The 20,747-nt window shown below is 50.9% G+C and overlaps 1 protein-coding gene across 1 annotated transcript in view; it reads right to left on the bottom strand.

Annotated features, from left to right (window-relative positions):
- The window catches only part of LOC105699938 (ephrin-B2), a 755,377-nt gene extending 736,692 nt beyond the window's left edge, over nucleotides 1–18,685 (bottom strand). Inside the window, exon 1 of the mRNA XM_023432519.1 lies at nucleotides 18,614–18,685. Within this exon, the coding sequence (XP_023288287.1) occupies nucleotides 18,614–18,684 (71 nt within the window). The 5' untranslated portion in view covers nucleotide 18,685. The remainder of the gene's footprint in view (nucleotides 1–18,613) is intronic.
- Nucleotides 18,686–20,747: the final 2,062 nt, after the last annotated feature.

The raw sequence follows: 20,747 nt of genomic DNA, 5'->3' as shown, positions 1-20,747 counted from the left end.
CTATTTTCCGGCAGAACTGCAATTGCAACTTATAAGTCCCTCGTTGCATCCGAGGAAGACCTCGCGAAGTCAGACTTCATAAAACCATTCGACCCTCTCTTCTCCGTTATTTTTTTCCATCTTCAGAGAAGTAAGAAACATAGCTCGACCCATTTACGAGTCTCGTTGTATATATGTATATATACCCCCCGCCGTTACCCCGCACCGAACAACGATATTTACTTTCGGACTCACGGTATTTACAATCGTCCACGGGTAAATGAATTTAGGACGGAGAAAGAAGATTAAGTTCGGCGTTAAGGGGCGAATATTGAAGAGCACACATGGGTAGGATTTATACGGGAGGTGCAGAAAGTGCATTAATCCGTTTAATAGGCTTGTACTTAGGGCCAGTTCAACTGGAATTAATGCATTATTAAAGATTCTCCCCAACAAGCTTCGAACATCGTCGTTACCGAATCTGGAGGAAATCTGGGCCGAATTATGCATCGCCACGGCGAAACTGAACTCCGCGAAATTTAGGGACATTCCTGACATACTCGCGAGCTAATGAACTCCGAATGAAATGAAAAATAATACGGGGCTTTCACCCTCCCCGGAAAAAATCGATTTTTTAAAGCGGGACTGCTACAGTTCCGACGGAAGCTGGCGCCAACTCACAAAATCAAAATTCCGGGACGCCAGATTCATACGCTATTTATGGCTGCACAACGACCCCATATTCCCCAGCTAGCGCCCTTCCGGAAGGGTAAAACCAACCCCCACCTAATTATCGGATAAACGAATTTTCGAAAAATTAATATCTTCGCCATTATCGATATGCGCTCGAATTACGGGCTATTTATTGGTTTCCCAATTATGCACCAAAGTCCGTAATTCACGATGGGGGCACCGACTTCGTTCGAATATGAAATTTAGAGGTTGCACCCCATGCAACGATCCAAATGTAACTCTAAATTTGAAAACTTCCTCCAGCAGGACTTCATAACGCATTAAGCGAGAACTCCCCGTTAATATAAGCACAGTTTACGAAGACTCGAGCTATCCTGACTACTCACCGACACGTTTTTCCATGTAATTATCCAGGCGAAAGTTTACGCCCGAACGGCCGACATTTTCGCCGGCGGAAAAAGGCGGGATGACGTGGAGGAGCCCGGGGAAATGGAAGTCCTGGAGGATCCCTCCACCCCCGGGGGCTCGGTCGGGCGTGGAGGGTCTCGAAGAAAATTTTCTCGAAGAAACTTACCACCGGGGCTTATCGCGAGGCGACGCCTATTCAGAGCCTTGGCCTTTGTGGATTTACAAGATTACGAAGTTCGCGACTGGATCTGATGCGGCCCCGACACTGGGAAAGGGGTTTCCGCGACCCTTTGAAATGCCGATTGGAAAAATTATACCTCTCAATCCCATCTGACGATAAATGCTTCGCCCCCCTTGAAAACGCCGAAATGTAACCAGATGATGTCTTGAAAATTACCGTAAACCCGTTTTATTACAAAATGTTGAATAAAAAATAATATTTGATTAGGAATAGGTAAGGAAGTTGTCTTTAGGAAGCTCGGCTGCTTCCACAGAGTCGGTATAAACGGTCAGGGAGAAAATCGAGGAACTCCGTGGATTTAGCAAACTAATCGTTTTTTACAGCGGCCGCACCGGGCGTACTCGTCCAGGGCCAAACGCAGTTTTTGTATTTTCTGCGGTCGCAGCTACTTGATCGTCCCGGCAATAACCGACCGTCCGGTCAATGAATATCGGAGGAGTACATCAAGGCGTGACAAGTGCACTCACCGTGGATCCACCGGGTGGTCTATTAAAATCTCACGGCCGACACGCAATTATTCGTGACGCCGCAGCCCGATGCGTACGCGAGCGCCCGCAAAATAGACGAGCCCTCCCCTATATCGGGGAATTTTCCGCGAAATTAAACATTCCAAAGCGACCAAGTCAAAGGACTCTCGGGAGCCCTCTTAACCGGCTTCCTCGAGCGTGCCCCACGCGGTAGAAATTTTCATTTTCGATTTTCCTTCGATTTTAAAAGGAACGAGATTGCGAGCACCATCGAGCCGCCCTCCATCTTCGCAGGGGTGGGACACAGCGTGCTTTCGGCTTTAGGGGCTCCCGGTTGTTTGTATTTCGGGACTCGGTAATCCGGAACGCACGAAAAACAAGGGAACGATATGTGTAGCAAATGAAAAAAGTGGAGGTGTAGAGTGCCGGACAGAGCGACACATGTGGAACCGGTGGGGGCGCCGGGGTGCAAAATGTGAGCCCCTGTCGGAACCAGCCAAAGCTTTCCGTTGTAGCCCGACCATGCGTGGCGAATGCAAAATGGGAAATGAAATTCGGCACACTTCGGGGAAACGCACGTACGAATCCCCGCTAAGATATGAGCCCGTAAATTCGACTGACCCGAGTGGGACTCTCGACGGCCTCCTCACAAGGACGAGGACGAAGAAGTCGCGCTCGAAACGTTACCGTAATTGCCAAATTCCGTATAGCGTTTCCGTCCTCCGCAAAGCTCCGGCGAAATTTCTGCCTGACGAGGTCGGTTATACAAACTTCGTCGACTCGTTCGAATACCTCGAACCGGGCCTCGTCTTTTGCGAGATCGATAGCGCGCAAAAAAACTTCACGTTGAGTGAAAATTCAATTTTCGCGCACCGCCATTGTTTATTTCCCCGCGAGAACGTGGATCGAGAACGTTTAATTACCGGGATCGGAAGCGCTTACCTAAGTAGTTTCTTAACTAAACGTTGGCTCGCAGGAGCGCACACGGGCCGACTATAAAGTAATGAAAGGAACGTAAAATGTCCAAGTTCTCTAGGAATTCCCTATTCGCCGCACGGAGGTAATATTCGGGAAGAAACGCGGAAGGGGCGAAATGTTCCCGAAAAAAAGAACGCGTCGGAGACTGCAGTTACGGTGCAGTAACGATGAAATGGAATCCTCGGTAATATCCTGGATGGTTAATACTGTTGCTGTTGCACCCCGTTGTCGGGAAGTACCAATAATAATTAACCTCGCACACGTTCTGGTACGGCATATCGTTGTTGGATGAAAAATAAGAACTACTGCGCCGACCTATATTGTTAAGGTATTTAAACTATTCCTCCCGTTAAATAAAAGGCCGGGGAACCACGTTCCGGCTATAAATGAGCGAGAAAATATTCGGAAAAGGAATAAAAGAGCCAGCAACATCAGCTATTCCGCGCACGCAAAATTACCAAGCTGAAATGAAAGCAGAAAGGGCGAAACGCTCCCGAGAAAGAAACTACAGAGTGGAGCTCGAGTGCAGTGCCGTCGAAGGGAAATCGATAGCAGTATTCCGAACAATTAACACTACCCCTACTGTACTTCATCGTTACTATTTTGTCGTTCCGACTAAACCCTTCCGTTTGATATATAAAAGGTCGACCTAAGAAAACGTACGTTGAAGTCATGGAAAATATCTAAAGTAGGTATCTAATAAGACCAGATCTTGTTATGCAATGTCGCCAAGTCGAATGAGAGACAGAAAAGGGTGAGAACATTTTTAAATAAATATTAAAAAACAAAAGGGCCGTATCGAGCTACAAAAGCACTAATATATAAAATGTAAAGAATCTTAAATAGTTAACGCAGTCGCCATTGTGAAGGTGGTCTACGCGCATAGTCAAGGCGAAGAGCGGAAGCGTCGCGGGGTCGACGCGTTAATTAACGTAGCTTCGAACGAGGATGCTTTTTTGCATAGGCAGTGATGCGTTCATCACGTACGGACACTTGACGAATATTGCGGACGCGGGTACGTGCCATAACCTCTTAACGCGCGCGTATGCACCCGTCTCTCTCAGAAGAGGGTGGAAAATTAGGTTAGACAGGAGCCGACTCGGCAAGGGCGGCGCGATTAGAAGTAACCTTCGCCGGTTAAAATTTTCGGCAAATCTTGATCGATCCCCCGTTTCGTTGCACCGATCTCTTCGTCCGCACCTGCGGTATGTTAGTTCGAAAGCAAAAACCCCCCGGATTAAAAATTCAGGGTGTAATAATTCAAGAAGACACGGCGCGTTGCCATTGATCTCGCCTCCTCGGGGGCACCGTCCGCGCCGACTTTCGGAGCAACAAGTCAGCCGGACGCGGCTTATTAATTCAAAATAAATCACGGTCTACACGGCGAAGCCTCGAAAGCCATCGGGGCGCACACCTTGTATATCGCGCCGAGTTAACGGAGAGGTTGCCGCCAATCATTAATACGTATTTAAGATAATGATGCTGTTCCTTCGGCGGCTCGGCCAAGGTTTTTCGAGGGTCTTGTTGCTCGTCTTGATTATGCCGCGACGCCTCGTCCTCCCTCGTTTATCTTACACGCATGCAAAGCCGAGCGCGATCCCGCCGCCCGGCTGTGTACGTAAGTGGAAACAGGAAAATGAGTTTTCAACGGGCAGACTTATGCCCTGATGAAAGTGGAGGAAAGAATGCGCAAAAAACGATCGCCAAGAGCGCTCGAACGCGCTCGGAGAGAAGGATGTGGTACAAATTGAGCCAGGAAATTGCAGCTGCTTGGTGCGATCGCGTTTGCATCGAGGGGCAAGGCGGTTCATTAATTAAATCACCGTATAACAGTTTTACACTAACCGAGAAATAAGCACTATAGAAATAGAGCTCGACGCTATTTCTGCAATAATTCTCTTGCGGCTCCAATTTTAAATCCCATCAACATCCTTTCAATATCCATGTTACAATTCTTTCCATTTCCTAAATTTCAAACTACCGAACAATTTTTTTTAATACCTTGTGCTATTTTTAATTTTCCGTTTCACGCGAAACAAACCACTGAGAGCAGAATTTATCTGAATTGAAAGGAAAAGATGAGATGAATAAAATTCGATCGGGAAAAACCACGATTTTGCTCATGCATATTTGCGATCTTTTTTTCTACCGACTATGTTAAATAATACAGGATTGTCAAAAAACAAATGAACGGAAAGCTGAGACGAGGAAGCATAGGACTAAAGGTTGAACCCATAGAACTCATGGATCACTTAGCTGTCCCCCGAGATAGTCTGGAGGGAGCAAGAGCAAAGGATTATAGGACCCTCAAGTAGACGAGAAACGCCGGGACAATTGTTAATCTTCGGAACAAGACCAACGGCCACTTCAGAACTGGCCAGGCGATTGGATAGGTGCGCCAAATACTGGAACATCCTGCTGAAATTGAATCCCTTAGGACCCAATACTACCTAGAAATTTCTATTGTCATGCGTCCATTCGCTCGGACCTGCGTTAAAATCATGCAAAGTCGTCATTAAAATGCATTCACAACACAGATTAAAATGATAGTTTATCGATTAGATCGGGATGGCCGTTCGACTGTCCTCGGGTTGGTTGAGCCTCGTCGGCTGCGAGGCTAATTAATTTTCGGAAGCGCGCAGCAAGTGATGTTTCCGTGAACTCCAATCGCCCTACAAATTTTATCGATCGGCATGATATACGGTGTTCATATTCAGATACAAAAATCGGACATACTACTACCAAACTTCCGCCACTTTTCCCGCACCTCGGAAGGTTTTTCCGGCCGGATGTCGAGTCAAGCCGAAGTCTATCTTAGATTTTCCCAAGCGGCAAAGAACGGCCGTTTAAACGCAAGCAACCGAGGCTCGACTGGTCGACAAAATTGTATTAGTCTCAGTCGTAGACAGAGATCCCGCCACGGGGAAGCGAGAGAACTACAGCAAGCCGGGGAAGGGTTCGAGCGTGGACGGCGGCGGCAGAGGGACGGATCGCTCTAGACTCATTACTCAACCCCCTGAATCCAGAGCAGCGAGAGAGAAAGAGAGAGAGCCGTCGAGGACCAAGCCGAGTATGAATGTCGCCTTTATTTCATTTCGCGAAGTAACACTGCCGTTTAACCCGATAAAGGAACTTATACATCCACCGCGGACAGGGTGGTCCAGCCAGAGGCTGCATTCAGGATTTTCTTCGGCTTTACAACAAACCAGGGATCTTTCGCCTCTCCTCCACCGAGAAAAATTGCCATCTCGTAACCCTCGATAACATTAAATTACCTTAAATCATTACATTAATCGTATGAAATAATTGCGTGACAACTACAGGAATTAACGGGAAAAACTTTTCACGGGAAAATTTAAACTGCGTCTTCCCACGTGTGTCAGTTTCGGTATGAATGAGTCCCCAATCTAGACGCGTCGCCGCGCCGCGCTCGGTGCGACCCCCGACGCGCTCGACCCGCCGTGGACTCCGGCCTAAGCCGGTGCGGCAATCATGGTCGAATAGGCGTACAACGACGCGTTAGAATCCCCGGGTCCGCAGGCCCGTTTCCGCGTCCCGGTTCCCGCCGCCCCGTCGCGGCCGCGCAATTAGTGCGATCGGACGCGAACGGGAAGCGCATCAGTCGGCGCGGCGCACCGCCACGGCCGACAGGGGTTGGGCTCTCGCGACCTTCCATCGATAAAGGCGGCCTCCTGACACCGGGTCCCGCACAAACGGGGTATCAATTTCCCGGCGAAATCCCCGTGTAATCCCCCGACAATGGAGGCCGGCCGGCGGATCGCACTCCGGCGAGGAGACTCGCGACGTCGAATGAAAACGGACGACCGCGATCGGCTCCCCGAAACCGGGGACCATAACGCGGACCGCTCCCGTCCTGAACGAGATTCGCCATTGGCCGAGTCCCGGCATTCATCCCCGACGGCCAAGCCACCCCATAAAGTACTCGCTGGCTGACCGACCCATCCCCCTGGAATGCATCTCCACTTAGGTGGTCCAACTCCGACGCCTTCCAAGGTTCAAAAATCTCTTATTTACCGGCCAGTTTATTTTCCCTGGCCAAAGTAGATGCCGAGAAAACTGCCCACCTTAACCCCCTCGAAATTGCCGGCAGATAAATCGACAACCTGTGCTTCCGTTTCAGGTGACCTCGCGAGCTGAGATTTTAGAATTCTCGATGATAAATCTGCTCCGATTACGTTTCATTCGTTCGACCACGGAGAAAAGATCGCACACCGATGAAAATGATTGTGAATTTTTCATACACACCTTTAGCAGACGAAAATATACCATCGTTACCAATTCTATACGATACGACTCGGTAATTACGTTTTATCGGAAATTTATTGAACCAGGTTACCGGATGTGGATAAAAATTCCAGCTCATGTTTCAGGAATTTATTAGCTCTGTTTTGTTTTTTTTGTTTCTGTATTTTTTTTTTTTTTTACAGGGTACTTCGTAATTGAATCTGGAGGAATGAAAACGCGTGCGAGAAACTATGCTCGGTATGTCTAACGATCGTTATGAAAAGGGTCGTATCGATATCACGATAACGGAGAGGGGGTCCCGGAGGAGCCTGGAGCACGGCTCGTGGGTATGCATGGGATTTCGAGGTTCGGGGATCCCAATAACCGTTCCGTCCATCCAAAATGTATTATCCGCTGCATCCGAAGGTATATTTGCCGCAGGAAAAATACTGCTCAGACGCTCCACCGTGTCCAGGCCGGAAGCCCATCGGGTCCGTTCGATTCAGGACCGGTACGAGGAAAATCGGCAACCTGTAGGTATAACGAAAAGTGGAGGGAAAAAAAGGCACCGAGAGACCGAGCTTTTCCGAGGCCCCTCCGGGATCGAGACCGAGATGTGCTCCCGATGCCACGATAACGCACCGGAAGAGCTTCTGTCGAAACTCGTTCGCGATTCTATAGTTCGAGAATATCGAGAGAAATGTGTACCGCCAGTGGAGTGGACACACGGTGGATGTCGGTGCATCCACCGTTCCGCCGTGTATACCGGGCGCAGGAACAGGACATTGGTCTTCGTATCAATAGACGTCCCATCTATACGCCCAAGGTTTACGGTAATCGATTTCTAAGCCATTGAGAAACGTACGCAAACGATGCTCCCAAAATATCTCGACATGCCATGATCCCGAATAAAGGTGTAACTTGGAAAAAGATTCGAGGATTCGATCTACTGAGCGAAACCGAAATACTAACTTTGCTCGTACAATTACGTGGCGTAATCGTCTCATTGACGTTACCACGCGTCTAATTTTTGTGACGCTCGCGTACCCGCGTGTCCGATTTTCAGTACGCTGAGCTGGTACCCCCACAAAAACAAAAACAAAGTCAAGGAATTGAAACCAATCTATGTCAGGATTTCGAGCTGGCTGAAAAATACCGAACGGCTTCAATTTCATCCTCTTCGCCGTCTCCGATTCACTTTCGCGGGTGTATATGCGATTAGAAACCCCGTAGAAATTAATTCCGACTTAATTATGTCCGAGGACGATTAACGGGGTCGCGCTAGAGGGAGTTCGCAATCAGGGAGATGGTCGGATGAAACCCTAGCGAATGATCCAATGGGTGTCATCAGGGAGCGGCTCGTCGTGAAAGGTTCATCCACGGACCCTGATGTATTCTTCGGACGTAGAATGCGAGACGTAGAATACACGGGAGGCCTATCCACGGGCTCTGATGTATTCTTTGGACGTAGAATACTCGTCGAGTCAGGGGGTGGCACGACGTAAGAGCCCGTGCGTGTTCGAGAGAAGACGGGAGAGGGTAAGAAGAGTTGATGAGAGCACGGCAGAGCGGGCGAAACCGGGCGAGAGGGACAGCGCGTGGGGACGAGGGAGGCGGGAGCGAGAAGAATACATTATACGTAGCGTCAGCTGTACTTTATAACCCAAGCATCGGGCGACGTCACGGTGTGGGTAATCAGTTTACGCCACGATACGTTGCATCTGCCTACCCCTCCGGCCGGGACCACTACCCTCCTGTCCTTTTTCCACCGACGCATCGTCCCACCCTCTTCGTTACGCGGGACGCACGCACCGTCAAGAACCACGTTCCACTCGAAACCATTCGATGCGCCAAATCACAAAGGCCGCGGCTTCCACCCCCGAAAACGTACCGGAAGCCGACCGCGGATTTCGGCCCCCTCTTTCATTCTCGACGCATTTCGGCACACCTACGAGCCCACGACTAACTCGTCGGACCTATTGGAAAATATTTTTTGGACGAGACTGAGAACCTATTACCTACTTAAATTCAATAAAACGCAGGAATTTAGGCATGTTCGAATACGGGAAGGAAGCGAAACCAGCCCTAGATTGTTAACAAAAATTGGTCACGCACCGATCTCGGTGAACAGCGCCTTTCAACAGGACCCTTCATCAGACGGATCGGCACCGCGTCACTTATCCCTAAATCGTCAAGCGAGACAACCCTTTACCCTCCCTATCCCATCTCTCCCCGGGTCCAATTCCTGCTTCCCAGCCCTTAATCAGTACTTTCCACGCGGGCCCCACCGCACTTCGCGTTAAGTATTTCGCGGGGGTTGGAGATAATTACGTCGCGCGTGGATTTCGCACGGTGGCCCAATTAGCACGGGGTGTTTCGGCTTTTTCCCCTGGGGGCCTTTTTCCAGGGCTTGGCGCACGCATTTCTCCCCGCGGGCGAAGCCTCGAGATGGAGACGGACAGCCGCAATGCGTTCGCTCTAATGGCAGGCGGCTCCACCTGCAGGATGCATCCCCGTAATCGCGGACTTAATGAGCCACTTAACAGGTGCGTCCGTTGTGCAACTTAAGCGCGAATAAAACCACCGTGTACACACGCGGAGGAAGGTTTAGTGGATCGCAATGCTCGGTGTTCAGAGCGGTGTGTGTGGTACGTGTACTACGTGAGGTACATGTACTGCACGCGGTACGTGTTATGTGTGCGGTGCGTGCTATGCGTGCACCCCGCACAACGACATGCACGAACTGCCCGTGGAATTGTACTCGCACGCACGAAATTACGCACGTGCGAACGTCGTTACACCCCCTGCGGCCATTTCGCGCACACTTCGCGAAGTGTCCCCGCCACCGAAGCGTCCGGACGCATTGAATTTGATAGGCACACGGAAAGATAGGGAGAGTCGGTACAACCCTCGATGACGCGAATAAAAAGCGGTGGCACCTCGAGCACGCCAACACCTCGGACTTCGCGAAACCGAGAAATATGTACACAGGTGGGCGAATATATCGATTGACCGGCGCGCGTTTTATGAGCGGTTGCCCACCCTGGTAATTGACCCGGACGTAATGTAGAACCGCGATTAAAAGGGGCCCGCAAGTTGCAGCTGCGTCAGCGCTAAAAAGCGGATCCCGGCGGTAACGCGCCCTTCCCCGGGAGGCGCCTTTCCTGATTCGTTGACTTCCAAGGTGTCGGGTGGACTGGATGAGACGAGAGTACTAGGTTACGTCGGAGTTTGGATAAAAATTGATTATCGAAAATTGATACGCCGTTACACCTTAAAATTCGATGAGCGATGGGATTAATCCTTGGGGAAGTGGCTCGAGGTGGTGTTATATAAACGGGATTTCGTAATAGCGGGCTCCGGGTCGCCGAAAAGGAGAAGAGTCTCTCTCGCGCCGCGAAATAAAGGATCGCCTTCTCGAGAGGCGGTTTGATCGATTATTTCCCTGAATTCCGGCGGCGTTCTCGCCGCGTTTAATGGCCCCGAAGTTAAAAGTGCCGGGAGAGGAGGACCGTAGAGAGGAGCGGTTACTCGTAAGATTTCGAATCCCCGAAGTCATTCGTTATTCTTCCCTCCGTATCTCTCTGCCGAGACGACTGTTTCTGCAAGCGAGGGATAATTCCACATTTTACGATCCGGAGTGCTGACGCACGCGGCGCAACATTCGTACGCGATGCTACGGAGCGGACGCATTAAGGACATTTAAGAATATTAATGTCCTTACCAGGGACACCACCCTGCGTCCTCGGTGCATATACGCCTCGCCTTGGCGAGCGGAGGGATATAATTTATAGTCGGCAGAAGGCTTGTACCTTAATCTCATCGGGTCCTCGCGAGCGCGGCCTAACTTACCTCGTGTGAAACCGGGTGTAGGGAGAGACGCGAGGGTAAGAGAAAACGGAACGACCACGTGCGTGCCCGTCGATGAGATGCACCTTCCCCGGGATGCTGGGAACTAGGACGTAATATCCCCCCAAGAGCCGACGGAAGTTATCGCGCTTAATCGCCGGGAAGCCTGTAAAACGATCTGCCTTTTCCCAGATTTTTTAAGAAAAATAAAAATAATTTAAAATTGTTGTCTTCAAAAATGGGGTATTCACGCATATACTTATGTATGTTTAAGCGAAGGACAAGTGTTTAAAAAGTTCCGTCGAAGTCGCACCCGAGCGGAATCAGCTGGCTGATAAATTTCCACTCGACGTTGGCCGAAATTTGATGGCAGCGAACAGATCGGTGATGAACGCGCGGCGTAACTTTTCTCCGGTTTTGGAAATTCTTTTTCCACCCCCTCCGCTCCGTGTCCCGGGAAAAATATCTGCGGAAAGTTTCGCGGGGGGTTGGCTCGAGGATCGCCGACTGGTATTGGCCGGCCGGTCGCGGAAAACTTGACACATAAATATCAATAAACGCCTGTTTGAGAGCTCAATCTATCTCCCGCGAGAGGGTACTTCCCCGGTCCACCGGGTGCTCGATACATTCCATCTTTCGATCCATTTTTCCTCCACCCCTGTAGTCGCCGCATTGGAATCGTCATTTTCAGGAATTTCCCGGTGACTCCCGTGATTCGGGAAAATCGAAGAGACAAAAATTCGAGGACAAAGCCTTAAACCACGGGGACCGGTTTAATCCCCGTCTCGCTGAACCAGCATCTCGATGCATCATCTCGGAGAGGCTTCGTGGACCTATAACGGAGAATACCCTGACCGGTACTCGCAGGAAGTACCTTTCGATTACCCTGGAATTCCCGTAACGAAGCAAATAGCGAGTCCGTGACGGTCATCCCGAACCAGCCCGAATCGTCGAGAGGGTGACCGGTGATTTCGGAGACACCCGGTAGGAATTCGCGAACATACTCCTCATACGTGGAACGTATCCAAATCATGGGCGAGCGTGGAGGAGACTCTAAATCGTACGTGAAAAATGGAGGTCAGTGTCCTCCAAGTTGCGGGGTGTGCGAAGAAAGTGCATCCCTTGGACGTATCACTTATACGTTTCCACGAGCATAGGTAGTGACATATTTAAAGCACTGCTCGTCATCGAGATGAGTGAAAACGGAACTCGTTGGTCAGCCGGCTCCGAAAAATGACGAGGCGACGAATTTCCAGACAAAAGAAGTCTAAATGTCCAGATCTTCCGGTCCAATATCTCCGAAGTGCCTTTAATTCCTGGCATTCAAATTTCCGCTTCGATCCAGGGACCCGGAAACATCCACCGAAGAAACGTGGTTGTTTCATCGCGGCTCGAAATTAAGTGAAAAGGGGCGGGCTGGATAAGGAGGAAGACGGCATAACCGCGCGAAAAGGGATTGAAAAGTCGGCGAAACAAAGGAGGGAGGCACAAAGGGAGAGCCGGAGCGTGTAGGTGGCGGGCTGCAAGGTCGTAGGTGGCTCCGGCTCGATGGCCGGAGGGAAAAATAGGAGCAAGAGTAAGTGTTATGGAAAAGTAAGGATACTCGCGCTCGCTCCCAGCAGCTCCGAGGTACTCTCTCGATTCGAGATAATGCGATTCGATGGAGTCGCCAGGTTGGGTTACGTCGAATCGATGCCGGAGGTGGAAAAACAGACCGTGAGAGATCCCAATCCCCCGTTCGACTAAGAGTCACCCCGTGTCTCTCCTTCACCCCTTTCTTACCCCGAGGATTCGAGGGGGCCTTCGCAAAACCCCTTCGTTTCCGGTTTCCACGCCGAATTTCCCTCCCTCCCCAGCGACGATTTTTCGACTAGGGTGTCCCAACAACCTCGCGGAGAGGCCCCACCCTCAAAATAATTCTCTCCGTCTTCCTCGTTTTCGAAGAAAGAAAAATTGGTAAGATTTTAAAATAAACTAAAATTGTTTCTTTTTTTTTTTTCGACACGACCGTAACACTACACTACCAGGATAGTATAATTTCACCCACAAATGTGACGCCTATTTACAACACACTAGTAAACCAATTTAGATGCACTTGTAGTAGTAGCTGTAAGTAAAACGAAAATATGAAACACCCTAGCGTTGCACTACTGACAGTTAATGAGGAGAGGGAGACGCTACTGCCCCCCAATCGACGTTTCATTTTTTCGTTTCATTTTAATCTCCAAACAGAGAACTCGCGGAAGTGTGGCTAAAAAAGCTTTACTTGGAAAAAAAAATACAAAAACGATTGGGACCGAAATATACCCCCATCCCAGAATTTTCTTCAAGAGGAATTTCATTGCCTAACTTATTGCCGCCACCAATAGGCAAATGCATTGCATGCAGTTTCATTCGCGCGAGCGGTTTAAGTAAGGAATAAGCCGAAAAACCGCGAGTGTTCCAAATCGAGCAAAGCGAGCCGCGAAACGAGCCCCTGCGCCTCCGGTTTCCACGATAAATTCTCTTTCCATCGTCAATCTCGGTTTTTAGGAGGGAAATGTTCGGCAGTCGCAGGGAAAAAAAACAGCCAGAAAATCGTTCAGAACGCAGGCCGGCAAAAAATCAAAGTAAAGCTTAATCTCCCCGCAGAGCCGCGACGAATCCGTCGGCGGCTTTTCGCATTTTGATTTCGGCCGATTCTGCTGGTAGTTATGCTTTAACGCGGGGCCGCACTTAAATAAATTATTAATCGCGTTAAAAGCTGGCGAAAACTGGCGAGTGCAGTTAAACAAATACCGGACATTTTTTCTCTCTCGGTCCCAGGCTCGTTCTCCCTCTCTCGGCATGGTCCCGACGTAAATTCTCCAAGCTTTGTCCGCCATTCGTGCCGGCTTAATTTTCGAGCGGATCCTTATCGCGATTGAGAACGATTGCCGATATTCAATTACCCCGATACACGCGTGCACAATTTTAGAATATCTGCCGATACATCGAATTAATTCATCCGGCAAACGAACAAGCGTGGAAAAGCTCATTTAACTGTTACCATCCCCGCCTTTTTAACCTTGTTGTCCTAGATGAAAATGATATGTTAACGGAAAATCGTCGCGCGACACCTTGACAGCACCCTCAGGGGGTGTAAGGTTGAATTAGGGAGCCGAAAATCGAAGGAACGGGACGAAGGACAATTAAGGGGGGGGCTCGCGGTAAACGCGAGAGAGTGCCCGCTCGGCACGAAACTCGCCGACGTGGCAGGGAAAGAAGAGTGCCGATTTCAGCGGAAAGTTCGCCGACACGGCAGGAAAGGAAGAGTGCCGGTTTCACGAAGAGAGAACCTCGCTGTCGAGGACAGGAAAGGAAGAGTGCCGATTTTGTCGGCGGGAAGTCCCGTCCAGAGGACGAGATACCGCACGCCGATTCGACAGCTATCGATATCGTAAGCTCATTGAAATAACGCGGCCAGATGAAACTATCATCACTGCCCGTATAAAATTCAAACCCCCGCGACTCGAACGAGAGGAAAAAATAAAGTGGTCAAAAGCAAGCCGTGGGATATAAAAAGAAAAATAAAATGAAACATCGCCGGACACAAGTGTCACCTTGTAAGTGCGACACATTATTTTACGGCGCCGTAGAGTGTCGTCTTAATTTCAGTCAATAGATTCGTTAGTCCCACTGTCATGCACCAATGTATGCCTAATATACACGTTAATGCAACGAGCATTAACGAATCGATGTGCCACCCCTGCATCGCGTCTTAGGATGCGTCTTTCGATCTCCCCTTGCTCGCGCGCGCGCACGACACGTTAAATCGCCCCGGAGGGCAATAAAATTTTAAGTGGCAACGACGTAAATGCCCGTACTCGGGGATAAGAAGGAGAAGGAAGATGACGCGCGAGTAGGGGAGGAAAAAAGGGGGGATACGCGGGAGAGCGAAGTTTTATGGTGGCCGCCGTCACTTCTGGCCGCGCGTAATGATACACGGGTCGGCCCGCGGGCGATCGCAAGTGTTTCTCTTTTCTTCGGCTTTTCTCCGCCGCATCGCGATGGACGTTTGTCGCGTCGAGTTTCCCGCGGATCTGCCGGAGAAAACCCTCTTAGACATAACCCATAATCTCGGCGGGATTTCAAGCCCTAAAACGGCACCCGATCGAAATTAAGAGGGCAAGAAACCGAGACATTATTTTACATTCAATTTATACATTTATGAATTTCTGTACTCTCAATGCATTGTAAAATATGCATCTGAAGGATGTGACATCGATAAAAATTTACGTACGATCCGAATTTACAGCGACGCCGCGGTATACCTCGAACGATGGAGAATCTTCCGAATTCGTCTTTCATCCCGAGGCCGCGCGACCGATCGACGTGTGCGTGCGTGTAGGTGCATCCATGCATGTACGCATGTGTGCGCCTAGCCGAGGGCCCTAGTCTACCGCGCGTTTTTCGGATGTCAGTCGGGCGGCGACCGGCGACCGAGGTGGATCGCTCTTAGAAGCCCGCAAATGGAGGTAACCCTTTTCGAGCCACCTGGCTCCGGAAGTCCTAATTTTTTAATTGTTAATCCTGTTAAGGATCCAAGCTGCCTTTTAGGAGTATTCTCTCCTTGTGCTGGTATCACTAATGTTTATGATTATTTAATTATTAACCCAGTTATGAATCCAAACTGCCTATAAGGTGCATTCTCCACTCGCGCTATCACCACTAGGAGCAGGTGAACGTCCAACTCTAATCCCAAAACGCAAGTCTGCAATCGGCGAGATGATCTTATCGAGTCACGCATCGGTTCACCAACTAATCCGTCGGAACATCTGCCCGACGTCTAAAGTGACAAGGACCGCGATCGTCATCTCCGCGACGCAATTTCAGCCCCGCAGCCACTCGTGTGATTCGGTTGAACGAACTTGTTCTAATTGCCCTCGTCAACGAGCCTCGACGCGTACCGGCACTTCATTCGCGAGCCGATCATCGGTATCTGTGATCAGTGGGGGGTCGCATCCCCCCAGCCACCCAACCTCCCCCCGAAGTAACGATACAAGGGTCGACGAACATCGGCGGCATTTCTCATCTTCCTTGGAATTCCTCCCAAGCCTGAAGAAATGATCGTCCACCAGGTGAAGCTATTCCCGGGTTTAGAGGCTTCTCTGCGGAAGCGGCGAAGGTTGTCGCGACCTCGGCCAGGAAAAGTGGGGTAGGTCGAGGTAGGTGGCTGTCCGCGGGCAGAGAAAAGAGAGTCGATCTTCCCCCGGTTTACGAGGAATAAAACCGCTCTCGATGCGTTCCCCGGCGAATACCTGCCGAGTAGATACGCCTATCGCGCGCGAGTCCGTGTGCGAGAGCGCTGGTACAGGTGCGTAGCGTTGCGTGGTGTCGCGTGTAGGTACACGACCCGACACAGGTGTATCTACGAGCCGGGGGAGGGATGCCCATATCGGATAGTAGGAGGTACTTTCTTTATACTTCGCTCCCTCGCATATACATATACAGGTGCGCGATACGCCGCGGAGAGTCAATTTCCTCGAACAAAACCGGCGCCGAGGGAGTTCGCGGTGCCAAGGATGGCGGAGGATAAGCTCGGTCGTTCCTCCTCGAGGGAAAATTCGAAAATCTCCGCTTAAATCCCAAAATCAAATTGCCGACTCGCGACGACCCGAAGACCGACATTCCTGATTAAAAGGACACCCTGAACCTTACTACAAAGGATCGATCCATGCTACTTATATATCTAAGGGTAGTGGAATCTTCTCGTCAAGGACCAAGGTGCACGTGGTATCTGCGATCTAGCTTCGATGTATACGTCCGTATACATCCATATATATTCCTACACATTCGCGTATACCTCGGTATGGATGGGAATTAACTGGACCCATCAACGACGCTCATCCCCCAGATTCGCGACCGACTGCCTTTGGGAAAAGTCGAGTCCAGAGGTGCGCCCCCGCCCGAATCGGAGACACAGCGCCATCGAGAGGGCGGCTCCCCCGGAGTAATTTCGTGAGTGAACGACCTCGTCGCCACGTTTCCTTTCCCTCGGTCGCAGAACCCGCAAACGTCGACAGGAAAGGAGCTAACACCGCCGCGCCGGCGAGGAGGTCGGATCCGCGCGGACCGAGGAAGAGTCGAAGAGAGCGCCGTAGGCGCCCGGGGAGGGCGAGGCGATTGGAGGAAATTAAGGGCTTTTTTTGCCGGGCTCCGGGAGGGAAAGAACGGGAGGGCCGCCGATCGCCGTTCGACGACCCTGGGGATCTTCGGGAGCGGTCGGGGTCCGACTCGAAAACCGCGCGGACAAGCCGCACCGGGTCACCCGGTATATTTATAATGCCCGACCTCTCTCGACTATGCCCAAGGCTAAGCACGTACACCTCCGAGTCGGCAGGGGCGTGAACGCCGGACGTTTTTCATTGCGCTTTCAATTCTGGCGAATTTCTTCCCTTTTATTTATCCTCCTCCCTTTTTTCCCCCGTCACCCTCGCCGCCGCTCCCCGCTCGGCGGCGCTTTTTACCGGCGCGTTTCAGAAAGAAGGGCGCCACGCCGGGGACGCGGAACCGCGGCGTATCGGCCGGCGTAACAGGGCTTCGGGAAGAAATATAGCGACGATACCTCGGTCCCGCTATATTTCTCCTGCAACGGACGTATGACGAAATCGCCCGGGGCCCTGGAAATAAGAGGAGCGAGTATTCCGCCGCGGAAGCCCGCAGGGGTCGACCTAAGACCGGCGAGTCCGCGCGGGACGAGGATATCGACGGCGTTAGACTTATGACTTCTATCGGCTTTGTCCAACGTGCAGGGAGAACCGATTACCATATCCTATCGGGGCCGCTTATCGTCCCCCGTGTCCTGGCGTTATCGATCCCCTCCGCGACATCTAACGATTCGGTAAAAATCGACAGGATGCATTCCTCTTCGTTTAAACTTCGAATCGTCCTGGCACAGGTACCTACCTGGTACGAGGCTTTTCGACACTTTAACCGGCGGCCTTGCCAACGATTTCGCGGGCGGACAAAAAGAGAGGCAAAACAGCCCCTGCTTAAAGGACGGGCACCTGAACCAGGACGAGGGAATCCGAGCGGAGGAGTCAAAAAGTGGAGCACTCCGCGCGCCGACTGCTCGGAACGCTCGAGCCGCGAGACGTAAAGGGAGTTCGTCGCGGAAATTCGCACCGACGATTCCAAGGATTAGCCGAGGCGCGGGAAGAAAAGGTTTGCCAAGAGAAAGGAGCGCTTCCCGAGCGCGAAACCCCAGGAGATGGTACCGGCGGACGAAACGGCCAAACTCCGGGGGCATGATTTATCTCATCCGGCCCAATCTTGGGATTAAACGGCGCCGCCACCGGTTCGAACCGTCACCCCGACGGTGCGGCAAGACTCCATTCAAAGTGGCCATATCGAACGCTATCGAAAGCTATCGAGGGCGAATAAGTGGGGAAAGAGGTCCTACCTTAGCCTGGCAGCTTCGCTCCTCTGGGAGTAGCTCTTTCGGGGGTAAAAATTCGTTTTAATGACCGCGCGGGACGGATAGACCCGATCGAGGGAGACGGAGGAGCGGGGGAGCGAGAGGGCCCGATCGGCCGCGGGAGTATCGGGAGACGGAGGAAAGGAAAGAGAACGAAGGGGAGAGCCGAGGTACAGGTGGTTGGCAGGGCCCACGCCGACTCGGCGATCCGGTATGCTAAAGGTCGGGGCATAAATCTGCTACGCCGCGGACGGTAATAAGACGGAAGGGATGCGAGAGACCGAGTATAGGAGGCGACGCGTAGACGTGACTCACATTGGATTGGTGGAGTTCCAGTAGATGTCCGGAAGGCGGGAACAGGTGGCCTCCCGAGGGAAGGCCTCCATCACGGCCAGCAGCAGGAGAAATAGGATGAACCAGGGCATGATGTCCAGCTGAATCTTGAGGCCGTTTGCCAACCACTGCCCGGAAGAAGAGTGTCACCTCGGCCACCTAGGCAGAACGAGAAATGCATCAGTAATGCCCGCGCTCTCCGGGGAATTACCTCCGAGGACGAGCGATCGATCCCGACGACCGGTGTTTCGCGTTCCGTTTCTTTGAAGAGCGGAAACCCGCCGTCCAACGTTTGCGCCGTAAGGAAGGAAAACGCGCGCCTCGCTCGCAGAAATGTATTCATACCGACGCGTTGCCGCGGTAATCGAAACAATTACCGCTTTCGCCGGACGGCCAGGCATCGGTTCGATATTCAAATCGCGATATATCGATATGCGCATCCCTGATTTACCCCACTTCTGGATTCGGGGATTCGATTGTCGATATATCGGGAAATGCCGCAATTATTTCCCCTCTTATGCGTGTTCCTGCTTCCCCGTGTGCACGAGAATGCGAGATACCGGCTCTAGGGCTTGTCGGAAGGTAACCGGCGATCCTTGCAATATTTAATCCATTTAACCTGACCAACCTGTCCAATACCTCTCATCGCAGTATTTCATTAAAACCCTCCTTAACCATGGAAGGAAAATTCTAAACGATGAACCAGTGAATTTCTTTCCGGTATATATGGCAAATCGCCGCGATTACCAGCTTATTATCGTTAAAGACCATGTTAAAAAAGAGACATGGAACTGCCTCGGCGAGTCGCATGGAAAAAGAAATATCGCTTCCAAAGGGGGAGGGTAAAATGAGGAATACGCAAGATAGATATTCAAGGCGTAATTAAACGCGGTCGTACGTGCACGTGAAGAAGATGCATTTAAAATCTACATGCTCCTGCATTCTGGACTCCGTCCCAGTTAAAGACCCACCAAGTTCCTCCGACCGATAGTTACGGCAAAGGAGCTCGGCCGGGAAAATAAAGGAACCCGAAGGAGATTCGACGTCGGCGTAGAATCTTTAGCGACCTTAATTACGAGGGGAGAAACTAACCGTCTCTCTGCAGTACAGTCCGCACCCACCCCAATTTGGCCCCGATTCGCAAAGGACCCCTTTTGAGGGATCGCCCGGCATTCGATCGGCCAATTTGCCCCCTCTGTTCGCTCCGGACCGGTCACGGTTTGTCCAAAACGGTGCATTATACATCTCGTCGGTATGCACCTGAGAGAGCTCCACGGAAATCGAGGAAAGTTCAAGATTCGCGTCCCCGAACTGCCTTCAATGGTGCCGCCACGATGAAAGGGGGGGTCGGGGGAAGGGGACGGGCATACGGACGAAGGGGGTGGAGAGAGGACGAAAGAAACTCGGAAGTGAGGGCAGCTCTCTTTCTTGATTCTATGAAACCAGACGAGGGCTAATGGATTCCCCCGGACAACAATTAAGTAACGGAGAAAAGGCAACAATTCGGAATCCGGGTGAAAATGACAATCGGAAAACGTCGAAAGGTAATGCAATTATCTGATTGAAGATAAATATGTTTGGCTAAATTTCTGTACACCAAAGGTGTTTTGAAGGGTCATAATAGCTATGTACTTCCCTTTTACTTTTATATGAAAGCTTAGGATTAATCGATAAACACGAGCCAAAAGTCAACAATTCAAAAGACGGTACAAATGCCAGCTACACTGTCAACTTTCTCTTAAAACCGTGCACGATACCCCTTTCGATTCGAGGAAGTAATCGATAGAAATCCGGAGGAAAATAAAAAATCCTCGCTTGACCCGATCCCGACAGCGACCCAGAAAATGGGACGTAAGTCGAAGGGGCAAAGAGGATCGAGGCAAAGAGTCGAAAGTGAAAGAGAACAGAAGGAATCCTTTCAATTCAAGAGAGACGAATCGCTCCGAGTATCGAGTCGGGGGCTAATGGAAAGAAAGAAGGAAAGAGGGAGAGAGGTTCGCCGAGACAATAATTGAAAAACAGGGAGGAGCCGCTTACAGGAGGGAATCGAGCAAGTGCGTCGCCCCCGGCGTCTCCGTCGTCGACGTCGAGGATGCCACGGGGGCGGATGGGTGCC

The sequence above is a fragment of the Orussus abietinus genome, unplaced genomic scaffold, assembly GCF_000612105.2.
Source record: "Orussus abietinus isolate OABI.00-Male unplaced genomic scaffold, Oabi_2.0 scaffold41, whole genome shotgun sequence".
Lineage (NCBI taxonomy): Eukaryota > Metazoa > Arthropoda > Insecta > Hymenoptera > Orussidae > Orussus > Orussus abietinus.
The sequence above is the reverse complement of the archived record's forward strand: the minus strand, read 5'-3'. Positions and strand labels throughout refer to the sequence as shown.